The 12,649-nt window shown below is 48.3% G+C and overlaps 1 protein-coding gene across 1 annotated transcript; it reads right to left on the bottom strand.

The window, feature by feature from the left end:
* Positions 1-925: 925 nt before the first annotated feature.
* On the bottom strand, positions 926-6,910 carry LOC102100192 (solute carrier family 22 member 13-like). Its single transcript, XM_014256731.2, is given in 10 exon segments — positions 926-1,012; positions 1,138-1,348; positions 1,468-1,576; positions 2,337-2,551; positions 3,052-3,146; positions 3,742-3,862; positions 4,298-4,466; positions 4,570-4,724; positions 5,176-5,279; positions 6,539-6,910. Coding segments are annotated over 10 exon segments (1,638 nt in total).
* Between the last annotated feature and the right edge of the window lie 5,739 nt (positions 6,911-12,649).

Below are 12,649 nucleotides of genomic sequence, written 5' to 3'. Positions count from 1 at the left end.
ACCAGATGACACTGAAATGTCATGACTGAGCTGGCAGCAGTGAACTAAAGGTCACTGTAAAAGGCTCACCATGACTGAGGAAAGCTGTCCAAATGCCCACACAGTTTGGCATAGAATTGCAGCGTTCCCATGCAATTCAGAAAACTTCTACAGCTGCTAGTAGAGAAAATAAATGCAGATTGTTCATCTGAAGACTTTGAAAAAAGAAAAAAGTCCTAATTGAACTCAGTCACTCTGCTTTAACACTCTGTTTTTTGCATTGTTTGTGTCTGATGGAAACAAAGCACGTTTCCATCTGCGTGTTAAATTACAGACTTACAATTTCTGTGTAGAAAACACTCCAGAGCCAAGAGCAGTTACAAAGGCCAACTGTGAAACAGTAGGAAAAAAAAAGAGTCAACACCATTTATTATTCACATATTGCATTACAAGTGTCTCTTATCAAACTCAGAGCATAATTTATATTATTCATGTAGAAACTCAACTTGGAAAGAAAAGCTAAATAGGTGTGTGACAGGGGTGCAGTGACATCCTGATCAAACGTCGAGGCTTGGGCTGGCGTGCAGCCCGACGACCCAAGGGATTTAGTGCAGGAGGGACAAACCCAGCGCCCGCTTTTGCCCAGTACAGCCACTCTACTGGTGATTCTTTATTGCTGTAAAACACGACAGGGATGGTTCCATGGGTACCAGCTTGCAAAGGACTGGGGAACACGTTGGGAGGCCAGCCAGGCATGACCAAACTGGGTTTCAGGGACACTTGGAAGTGCATCTGTTCCAAATTTGTGATACAGATTTCCTCTCCCTGTGACTGTGGGTATTGAGTTTATCATCTGAAAGACCAGTTTCCAGGCAGCAATGCCTCCCTGGCCTGCTTCAAGAATGATGGAATCAGACTAGACTGTCAGTAGATGCCTGTCCAGTCATCACTTGCTCTTTGAGCATCTGTAGACATCCTTCTCCAGGTCTCTGTCATCATCTCTGGTGTCTCAGAGAAACTCTTCAGTTTTCTGCTCCTGAATATAAGGAGAGAGGAGGAGATGAGACTCTATTCATCCCTGATTCTGTCATTTTTTCTTTGCCTTAAATTTGCAGTTTTGGATATTATTTCCTTAAATTCAGAGTTCCCTGTACCCACCTGAGCTGGAGGTTGGTCATCCCCTGTGTCATCTGCCAGGTCAGTGCCACGGGTCTCAGGCAGCAGGATGCAGAACAGGGCCATCACCACAGGGATGCTCCCAAAGATGGCCATGGGGATGGCCCGGTGGTACTGGTCCAAGGGAATGATCAGCGGGGCCAGGATCCCGGCCACCCTCGCCATGGTCGAGCACAGCCCCACACCTGTCTGCCTGGGGAGACAGGGGCAGCAGGAGGTGTGGGCAGGGGTCAACACTCCTGGACTGAATGTGGCCCCATCACCACCTCCAGCCATGGCAGAAGGAAGCCCTGATGTGTGAGGACATCTCACCTGAGGATGGTGGGGAAGACCTCAGCAGCGTAGACGTAGGAGGTGGAGAAAGCGGCGGTGGATGTGAACTTGCCGATGATGGCCAGGACAGTGGTTGCCATGGGCTGGTCTGAGGGGAGGAGGAGAGGCAACCACTGTGACCTCCAGGGGGTGGTTCACTTGGGACCAGAACTCTCTGCAGTGGGATTTCTTGGGACAGCTCTTTCTATTACACTTGCTAAGCAAACCTACCACCTAACCCATTGGAAATGATCCCCAGCATACCCCTCCCTGGAAAATACCCTCTGGCAAAGAGAACCCAGATTTCTCCTGAGGCCTTGGGCATTTCTAGATTTGCAAATGAAGTGAGCTGCTGAGCCACCACAGGTATCTGGGGATTGTTTGGTTGGAGATGCCACGTCCCATTGGAAGCATTGGGAAGCCCCACTATTACCTTCAGTCCCACTCACAGCACTGGCACAGCAGCAGGGGTGGGGTATGGACTGGGGCACAAACAGATGCAAACAGATGAGGGGGAGTGGGCATCTGCTTTTCCTCTTCATGTAAGAAAGGGAGACATGGTGACTTTTAAAGCAGTTCTTCTGCTACACCTTTCTACCAGGAGGTGGTTATGTCATGGTGGTGGTTAATGGACTCTGCCTGCCAAGGGCCAGGAGCCGTGGAAGAACCAGGCACAGCCCTGAGGGAGAAGGAATCAAAGGTGAGGGGAAGCCAGAATGTTGGGGATGAATCACCCTGGGCTGTGACAGTGGAGGCAGCTGAGCTTGTGGGAGTGAGAGTGGGTCTGCCACGATGGGAAGATGGGTCTGAACAAAGGTAGGGATGTCCAGGGCTCTGCCCAGCTCTGTTCACAGGCTGGGAAGGTTCACCTTCAGGGATGCCAGTGAGGATGAGACATAACACGCCAGACAGCAGCAGGAGAATGCCCTGTACTTTCTTCCTCCCAAACCAGTCCAGCAGGAATATGCAGGAAATTCGAGCTGGAAGCTCCACTGCTCCGAAGGCCAGCTGTGTCAGGTAGATGTCCATGCCAAAATCTGTAACGCTGAGACTCAGCCCATAGTAGACAATGCTGTCTGCAAACCTGAAATTGAAGTAAAGTGGAATAGAACACATCACCAGATGGTTTTATGAGGGTTTATAACCAGCAGTTAGAAAGGTTAGAACACGTGTGACTTATTTAAACTCCCAATGATCTCTGTGCTGGTTCTAGTCACTGCCTTTGACAGTTCTGCTGGATGTAGTTGCAGGAGATAAAGCAGAATGGATCTCCATATGGCCAGCAAATTCTAAACTGAACCCAAAGCTCCTAGATGGGCACAAAATTACTCCAAAGCCCACGGATAGCCAAAGCAGTAATTACTCAAGCCATTCTAACAAAACCCATAGTATTATGGATAATCATCTTCTTCCTATGCCCAGACATGGTAAATCTGGTCCAGTATGTGCAGGTGAATGATAGCAGATAAAGACATACACACATATCTTACCAGGAAAATCACTTTAATTTACCATTCTTGTCAACCATCAGCTTGTTTTCTTTCACCTAGTAGTTTTGAGAGAGGGGAGCCAGGAATGTCTTACCAGACACATGACATGATTAAAGTCACCTTCCGCAGGTGCTTCTTCCGAAAGAGATCCAGGAAACTTCCAGACTTGACCTCTTTCTCAGTCTTCAGCTTCAAAACACAGGAAGTCAAAGAGTCAGAGCAGGAAAAGGAAAGCCATGTCCAGCTCCTTTGCCACCTGCAGACCATGGAAAGCCTCATGGAGAGGCCTGTGACCCCCAGAGCTCCAGGAGGGAGAGCAGCCCAGTGGGGCTGGGCTCGTGCCTCTGTGCTCTGGGTGCCCAGAACAGGGGTGGTGACTGAGAGGTTCCTCAGGATGAACATTTCCCCAGTGTAGGACCCTTGGGGTGGGCAAGGAGGGAACTCCCTCCCCTTCAGGCACTTCTGCATGGAAACCCTGAGACTAAAGAGACACTCTGTGCTCATCAGTCACACTCTTGGAACCCTGAGAGGAGAGAAGCCAGGGAAGCATTTCAGTCCCTCCCACATGCCCAGGGTGACCCCAGAAAGCTCCAGGCTGAGCCTCAGCAGAAGCTGGGCCTCTTCCCTGACCTCGTCCCCGTGTGATGCAGCAGGAGCTGGAGTCCCTTGCAGCCCATGGCCAGAGCATCCCCAGTGGGAACAGAGAGACGTTTGTGGGATGAGCTGAGCTCCAGGGGCTGCTGCAAGGCGCAGGGCAGTGTCTGAGCACAGGAACCCCCAGTACCTGCTCCAGGAGCTCTGGTGGGAGGCTGCGCTTGTTGATGGCTGCCGCCTTCTGCAGAACCTTCTTGGCTTCCTCGATTCTGCCTTTGGTCACCAGCCAGCGAGCTGACTCTGGGAGCACCCTGCCAGGAGGAGGCCAGGACATGCTGCTGTGTCCTGCTGAGTCCCCCCACAGCCCCTTTCTCTGGGACCATGTCCAGCAAGCCTTGGCCACCACAGAATCAGACCCAGAATCTTCAGCGTTGGAAGGGACCCACGAGGATCATCAAGCCCAACTCTAAAGTGGATGGCCCCTAGGATCAATGGGTCTAAATACCCAAAATGTATTTAGGGTAAAATTTAAATTTAGGCTCTACATTTGAAGACCTGAAGCAAAGCAGCTGCTGCTCTCAGCAGTGCAGTGCCCAGGGAGATGTGCTGAGCTCTGCAGCAGCTCCTCCAGCACCTGCACTCCAATGGGAAAGGCCCAGCTTGGTTCTGAGCTGCTGCCACCTCCTCATTCCCACCCCTCACATCAGTGTTGTGTCTTCCAGAAGCTCTGCCCTGCTCCTGCTTACCAGATGTAGAAGAAAAGGGCAAACATAGGAGCAGATCCTACAATTTCCAGCAGCCTCCAGTTGCGAATCCCATAACTCAAGCCAGCCACCATCATCTGCCCGATGGCGAAGGCCGTGTGAGTCATTAGCAGTGCCTTTGTCCGGTAGGCGACACCAACCCATTCTGTGACTAAGAGGAAAAACAAAGGTTCAGACTTTGTTTTGGGCTCTCTTTTGTTATTGTATCTTGTGAGGCCACATCTGCTGCCTCAGGGCAGGGGCTTCCCACTCACTCAGGGATACGACTGTAATCATAATTCCTGATACTGCAGCTCCCACGACACACCTGAAGGCCATGTACACATAGAAATGGGGCACAAAGGCCGTTCCCAGGCCAAACACACTCTGGAGGAAGATGCAGATGAGAAAGACTGGCCGCCTGCCTATCCTGTGGAAGAAGAGAGAAGACCCAGTCAGTACCTGGAGATACCCCAAGGGGAGAGAGAACAGCCAAGAAGGGATGCAAAGTGATTTGAGAACCAGAGGAGATTTGACAGCCACGCGAACGTAGCTCTTCTATACACCCCATAAAATAATGTGCAGAAAAATCAGTGTCTTCAGTGATGACCCATCATGGTTCTGGCAAAGCCTGGGACACCAGCAGGGGCTAAACTTGTGATTCCTGAAGAACTCTCCTCCACAAGGCTGTATTTACCTCTCTTTTCAACCCTGAGACATTTCCAGACCTCACAGGTGGCCCCAGATGCGCTATCTCAGGCAAGGGGATTGAGTCCTGTGAAGGGAGCAGTTCCTGTTCAGTGCATGGACAGTCTGCACCCTCATCTGGGCTGTCCCTGGGTGCTGGGCAGTGTCTCTGGGAAGGAACTGTGTCTCCTCACCTGTCACTTAGCATCCCAAAGCCCATGGCTCCTATGAGAAGCCCAGCCATGTAGATGGACTGGGAGACATCATTCAGGACCATCCTGTCACACACCAGGTCAAACTGCAGGAAGGAAAACAGAGATGTTGTTGCTTTTGACAGAGGCCAGCTGCTTTCTGTGGAGGTGGGCAGCCTTTCTGGTTCATGGTGGATCCAGGATCCGGGTGCCTGAGCACTTGCTTCAGCCCCTGGCAGCAGAGAATCCCTCACAAGGGCTTGAACCCTTCATGATGAGCACTTAGGACTCAAACCAATGGTGGGATGGGCACACGAGGTTCTCAGCATGCCTCTGCAACCTGGTGCACATCTTCTGGGTGCTGGGATCTGCAGGATTCCCCTCCAGCCCAAACATCCCTGAGGGAGCAGCCTGGTTGGCAAGTTTTGTTTAAAGTGTGACCTTGAGGTGAGAGCTGCATCAGCTTCCTTCTCTGGCTGAGAAGACAGGACAGGGTGGAAAGAGGAGAAGAGCAGTGCTTTTTCTGATAAAGGAGGACCAGCATAGGAATGGGAAGGGATGCAGCTGCTGAAACCTCCAGAGAAGCCTTGTCTGAAATGGACTTGGTGCTTCAGGGACACCAAAGAGCCTTTGCAAATGCCAGAGGTGGGATTTTCTCCTCTGTTCCACCTCAGAGGAAGGTACTTGTGAGAAAATTCTGGAGCTGGCAGGTAGGAAAGAAGGGAGAAGGAGTGAGGGAAAGTGAGAAAGGAACAAAGGTCCACAGAGGGAGAATCACAGAATCATGGAATCATTTAGGTTGGAAAAGACCTCCAAGAACAAGTATGATCTTTGACAGACCACTATCATGTAAAGTATAAGGCAGAACGGAGAAGTTGAGGATGCTGATAAGGCTTTTGCTCAACTGCATGGCCCCTGGCATGTCTTATAGCAGCCCTGAAGGAGGCCAAGAAATATCAAAGACATGCACTTGGAAGGTAAATGTCTTTCACAGAGAAGATGATGTGAGTAGAACCAGGCTGAAGAACAGGGGATACTGTGGCAGGGATGGCCAAAAGGCCCCTCCAGGCAGATACATCATGAAGTCAAGGGTCTGGATACTGGAAAAGGGACAGGTGGTGAGCAGAACGTGCTGGGCTCACACCCCATGGTCACTGCCTGTGCCCTCCCCAGGCATCTTCATCATGGCCTTCTTGTGACACCCTCCCAGGGCTTCCAGCTGCCATCTGCTGTGATGGAGGCAAAACCCTGCAGTAAATCTCAACATGACTGCACCACAGCTGGCACTGGCTGACCAAGCCACAGGCCAGGATATTCCCACCCCCTCCTTTCCATGCCCCGATCTCATCAAACAGCAAATACAGACCTCGGTGAGCAGGGACGGTGGCTGGTCTGAGGGGTACACCCAGCCATTGATGCACTTCTCGGTGTCATTCAGCCCATAGGCCACAATGGAATGGAGGTCCCAGTCCACCGGGGAGTACATGGAGCACTGCTCAAACTCCCCGTCCGTGCCCCGGGGCAGGGTGAGGTTCAGCTGCTCTTCCTCCGTCAGGTTGGGGCCGATGGCGCGGATCCAGCTGGTGTCACAGTGGTGAGGCACGTTCACAACCATGAACACTTGGCCAACCATTTGGAATGGATTGAGAAGTAGTGGGAGGGAGAGGAGCAGGGTCAGCAGTTTCTGATAGAGCCCACACTCCCCCAGAGCACATAAAAGATCTCCAAACTCAGCCATGGTGAGCACTTCTGTGAGCAGGCTGAGCTGGTGCCTGTGGCTTAAATAGGCAAATATTAATGTTTAAACTGTGTGAGCACTAAAGCCCTAATCCAGTGTGATAAAATGAGCACCTGCACTGGCACAGCAGTCCATTATGATGATACAGTGCAGCCCTCCAGCATGCACTTTGTCACCAGCCATTCCCTCCCTGCTCTTGGGAATAGAACAAAGGTGCCAGAGCACTGCCACTCTTGGAGACATTATAGTGACATCTTGTCCTTTTCCAGCCTGAGATGTGTCACAAGGCCACCTGAAGGCAACTCTGCTGCAACATAAGGTTTTTGTCTGAGGCATGAATTTGGGATTCAACAAATGAGGGTTAATTTTACTGGGTGTGGGGATGCAAACAAGAGTAAATTTGCTGCTCCCTTTAGTGGTTTAATGACTATATAATGCATCCTGGAGACTATATGTAAGAAGCAGAACACTTCTCTGGATCAGGAAATATGGCTGGTAGTCCAAGTAGACTTGGTCTTGACATCTGTGTCCCAAGCTCTCTGTTTTCATTTGTAGAAACCTTTGTTAGTCATAAAACTAGATCTAAACTGCAGTTTCTTGGGTATAATCCTAAAAAAGACCTGGCTTAGACAGTACCCTCGGGGAAAATGGCACGTTACACACACTGACATTCAGAGCACACAGGATTTGGGAAATGACACCGGCTTGGCTTGGCCTGAGGTTCTGATGTCACTTGAAAAGCAGATTAACCTGATTTCTGCTGAATATCTGAGCTGCTTCCTGGGTGGACTCCCTGAGTGGCTTGTATCTTTATTCCTGGTAAACTGCATTGCCCTCAGTGTGTGAAATTTTGTGTGTAACTTGGCAAAGGTTGGTTTTACCAGAGCTCCTGGCTGCTTTTACCAGAGATAAGAACACATCACTAACCTGCTCTTTCAAATCTCCTCTCAATGCCCATAGCATATCTGAGCCTCCAACAAAGTCACTCCTGGGTCACACAAGCCTGGACTGGTGTTTCATGAGTAGGAATAGCTCTGTTGTGCTTATAAAAATCAGTAAAGGAGAAGAATATTGGATTTTAAAGCATCAGCCCCTAAGCTGGAGAGGGAGAGTGAGATCATACTGGCTAGTGCTGTTCAGGGTAAAGGAAAAGAGGAGTAAATGTTACTTAGAGTTGTGCAAATTCACACCAGTGCTGTGCATTTATCATCTGCACACACCACACAGCCAAACATCACTCAGCTCTGCATCCACATCCTTGTGTGAGAGGACTTGCTGTTATTCAGAGACATTCCCTGAGCAGGAGACTGAGCTACATGACTTCCAGAGATTCCTTTTACCCTAAATCCATGTCTGGCCTTTTGGTGGGATGACTTGGCTGAGATCTGCTCTGGCAGAGACATTGTGTCCGTGTCCTTCCTTCCCTATCAGTGTGCAACAAGCTCAAGTCTTCAGGCTCACCCTGTTGTGTGTGGCTCATGGTCTTCCCTCCCATTCCTCAACCCCCAGTGATTTCTGTGGCAGAGGTCCAATTCATGACAATAAAATCTCCCTGGGGGTGACTCAGATCTGAGTTCCACGTGCTAATGCAGATGTGACTCCTTCCTTAAAGATGTTCTTCCAGCCATGACCAGACAGGCTCATCTGAAGCCCTGGGGAAGCTTCAGTCCTTTGTCACCCTCAAATGACATTTCTCATGGAAAGGTGTTTTCAGAACTGTCTCCATCATTTGAGTGGGTCAGTCCTACATGGTGGAGATCTCTCAGGGAGAAAGACTGTTTCCTGGAGCCCCACTTGTAGGGATTCTGGGCTTATTTCTCTCTGTCCAGCAGCTCTGCTCAGGTGGATTACTGAGGCTTGCAAAACCTCTTGAAAATAGAGAAGCCTCTGTCAAGGGGCACCAGAAACCAGCAGGTCCCAGGGAAGGCCTGGGATGGACACCTGGAAACCTGTACATCCTTGTCAAGGACAAGGGAGGTGGAGCACCCTAGAAAAGTTCAGAAGGAGAAACCACTGCCTGGGAATGAGGCCTCATGCAGGAAATAGAGCATTGACACATTAATTCATGGACTTGGCTTTTCTCTGTACATCAGGAGTGACAGTGGCTGGAGACCCCTTTGGACACCACTGTGCTGGGGTGAATTGTGGGGAAATGGATTCATACCCACTAACTGTGGTGCTCCTGCCTACTCCCTCTTCCTCTCAGGGCTGGCAGGGAGAGATCAGGTTTATGGGTGTCATCTGGTGGTGGCAACTCATCTGGGGCATCACTCTAGCACCTCTTGCCCAGGTGACAGGACCATTTCCCACTACTCCAGTGAGAGGTGTTTGATCTCTGCAAGCCTCCTCTCAACCTCCAAGCACAGCCTGGCCAGGTTTCAGGCACAGCTCTGAGACAGCAGCTCCTTTACACTGGGCCCCTTGGCTCACCCCAAGGTGAGACTGACTTCAGCATTTGATGAGTCATATAAATTTCGAGGATATCCCTTTTTTCCCTGATTTATGCTGATTGAGCAGTTTCCCTGCACAGAGCACTGACACTGCTTTGCAGCAGATGCAGTCATTAAGCAGCTTTATTCCTCCAGCAGATCTGACAGAGACAGGGTTATTTTGGCACAGGTGAGGCAGGGAGACTGTTGGGGTATTTTATATTTTATTTTATTTTTATTTTATTTTATTTTATTTTATTTTATTTTATTTATTTTATTTTATTTTATTTATTTTATTTATTTTATTTTATTTTATTTTCTTTATTTTATTTTATTTTATTTTATTTTATTTTATTTTATTTTATTTTATTTTATTTTATTTTATTTTTAATTTATTTTCTTTATTTTATTTAATTTTATTTCATTTTGTTCTATTTTAAAAATATTTTTAAAAATTAATCATTTTTAAAAATTAATCATTTTAACACCTTTATTTTTATTTGTTTTTTACAGACAGCAGATTAAAACATGTGTATTGATATGCTCTATGACCCATTTCATAGTGCACATGTTTATGCTTTGACCCTCTGGGGTTTCTCGTGAGCTTGTTTATCATTAGTATAATTGTTAACTCCTATAACATTTATGTTATGCAATATTTATGCAACGGGCAGTCAGGGAGAAGCAGAGTGCAATGGCACAGGGAAACCAGATTTAGCAATGTCCCCACACCCCAAGACTTCAAGACACCAGGGTTCATGTTCCTCCTCTGCCCTTCTGACCTTGGCAAGGTAATTTCACTTTTCTTTGCTTATCATTGTACAGCTGATTTCAAGAATCACTTTTGGTCCCATTTCAGCTAAGCTGTGCTGCAGGGGAGGCTGTGTGGTCTTTTTAACCTATTTTTTTTTTTTCTACCTATATAAAGAACTCCTTCTCTGAAAGGTCATACTTTAACGTCTCTAAGTCTTCGGAAGACAGACTGTCATAATCTTCTTTGCTTCCTGATGTTTTTCTGCTCCTGCTCATTTTTTCAGAAGCCTCCTGGCCCATTTTGGTTGAATCAACATCAAAATGATCAAAGACACCTTGATTAGAGGTTTCAGCAGCACAGGTGCTGAACATGTATGTTAAGGGAAAATTGTCATCCTGTGTAGGGAGATGTTTTTTTGTGGAGCCTTCAGCACTGACACCCGTTCCAAACATTTCTTCTGCTGCCTTTGGAGCCTGGCACTGTGGATCCACCTGCAGCAGGAGTTCACAGCTCTGAATCCCTTCCAGGTCTCCAATATTAATCTCATCCTGCCCATCAAGAAGCGAGAGGCTGGAGGTGTCCCAGAGCTCTAGTGAAGCATTTGTTTCTGATGAGATTTCCTGGAATAAATCTGAAGCATCTGGATCAAAGTAAGGTGGAGTTTCTGCCTCTGAGTTTTGCAAATCTGAATTTGGAGTTTTATTTGCTATACTGGGGAAATCTTGTTCTCTAGAAAAGAAAAAGTTACTGCTCCCCAGAAAATCCATGTTGCCGAACTGAAGCTCAGCATCCTTGGAAAACTTTTCTGAATTGCCTGGTGAAAAAAATATCCCATCCTGTTCCACTGTGTCCTGAACATCCAAACTCAGCAGGTTCTGGGATCCTGGCAGGTGAGCATCATGATGATTCCCTTCTCTGGTGAGATTTTTGCTGTTGTCAGCTGCAGGCACAAGCTCTAGAGGAAGCTGTAGAGAGTTTGTTCCATGGTTTGAGATTCCTGCAGATTCTTTCTGAATTTTCTGTGCTGGCATGAGAGGGGGCCGACAGCTGTCCTGTTGCTGCCAAACCTGACTATTTAGAGACACTTGATCATGAATGTCAAGTTCAGTTCTCTCACATTTGTCCTCATGTGACATGGCTGTGCTGGGAGCTGACAACAGGACATCAGTCTCCCTCCCCGCAGTAGAGCCAGAGAATCCTCCAGAGCTCTCCTGGATATGTTTAGGGAACACCTCTGTCTTTCCAGGCTGTGGCAGCTGATCATTCTTGGAGGCATTTTGCTTGGCTTGGCTGGAGGAGCTGAGGAGGCCCTGGGCCTTTTCTGTCCTGCCATCAGTATTTGCTTGTTCTGAAGATCCTGCAGGTTTTTCTCGTGGACTCTGCTTCTTCTCTGAGGTGTGACCGAACAAAGTGGCAAGGGCTGCTTGGGGTTTCGTGGGTTTCCTCTGGGTTGTTTCTTTCCTGGGAGTTCTGCCTTTGTCTTCAGAGCCAAAAAGGGTAATGAAAGGGTTTTTCCCAAGCCTGAAACCTTTACCTGATGTCTCTCTACAGCCTTGGCTGCTTCTGGCCCCCTTGCTGTGGGGACCAGTCTGTGACACACTGCTTTCCCCTGGAAGTTTCAGATCCACTTTTCCTTCACCTACTGGATGGCCTCTGGATTTATCCAAGGATGTATTTGGTTTGGAATATTCTGATGTCTTGGCTGGTTGCTCAGAAATGTGCAAGGTGTTTTCACTAAGAACTTCCCTGGAATCCTCTGATTTGGGGTTGTTGACTTCATCATATGAGGGGCAAGTGGCACAATTTCCTTGCAGAGATGTGTCTACTGATACTAGAAAATCCCTGCCAGATGATTTAATATCATGTCTCCAAATACCCTCATTAGTGTTACTTTTCTGTGGGCCACATGTGTCCTGAGGTTCTGTTTCTTGTAAAGAAGACATATTGTGATCATCTGTCCTGTATGGACAACCAGGTGAAGAGGCTCTGCTCTTCTCAGCTTCATTTTCCTGAGATGTATGCTCAGGACTGGGCTCTTCCAGAGACTCTGACATAGTTACTGGATTCTCTTCCTTTGTCATCTCAAATTCTGCCCCTTTGCTGTCAGTTCCAGGCATTTCACTTCTGCTGGATGGCTGCACAGCTCCCCCCAGAGTTAATGGCATCTGTTTCCCAGGGAATTCTCTGGTGTTTGCCTTTGATTTCTCATTCAATATTTCAGTGATCTCAGGTGACACACCCAGCCCTTCTGCTTCCAGGGAACCAGAAGATACAGAAGAGGTCCTCAACATACCAGAGGGGGAATGGGCTTGTTCTGATGCATTTTCAGGGGGATCTACATCCTCAGCTATATATTTTAACTCTTTATTTGTGGTGTTTCTGGTTTTGGGCTCTCCTGGCACATGAATGGTCTGTGTGCTGTTCATTCCCTCTCCGAGGTGATGCTTGGTCCCTGCAGTATCTGGGCTGGCTACAATCAGTTCAAGCTTGTCATCTGTGATTGTGCCTCCCTCTCTGGGTGTGCTCAGTGACCCACAGACCTTGTTTTGTGTCCCT

The sequence above is a fragment of the Pseudopodoces humilis genome, chromosome 1, assembly GCF_049639895.1.
Source record: "Pseudopodoces humilis isolate 2021_Gansu_Grassland_sample_001 chromosome 1, ASM4963989v1, whole genome shotgun sequence".
In the NCBI taxonomy this organism is placed as follows: Eukaryota; Metazoa; Chordata; class Aves; order Passeriformes; family Paridae; genus Pseudopodoces; species Pseudopodoces humilis.
This window is presented reverse-complemented; position numbering and strand designations above follow the sequence as displayed.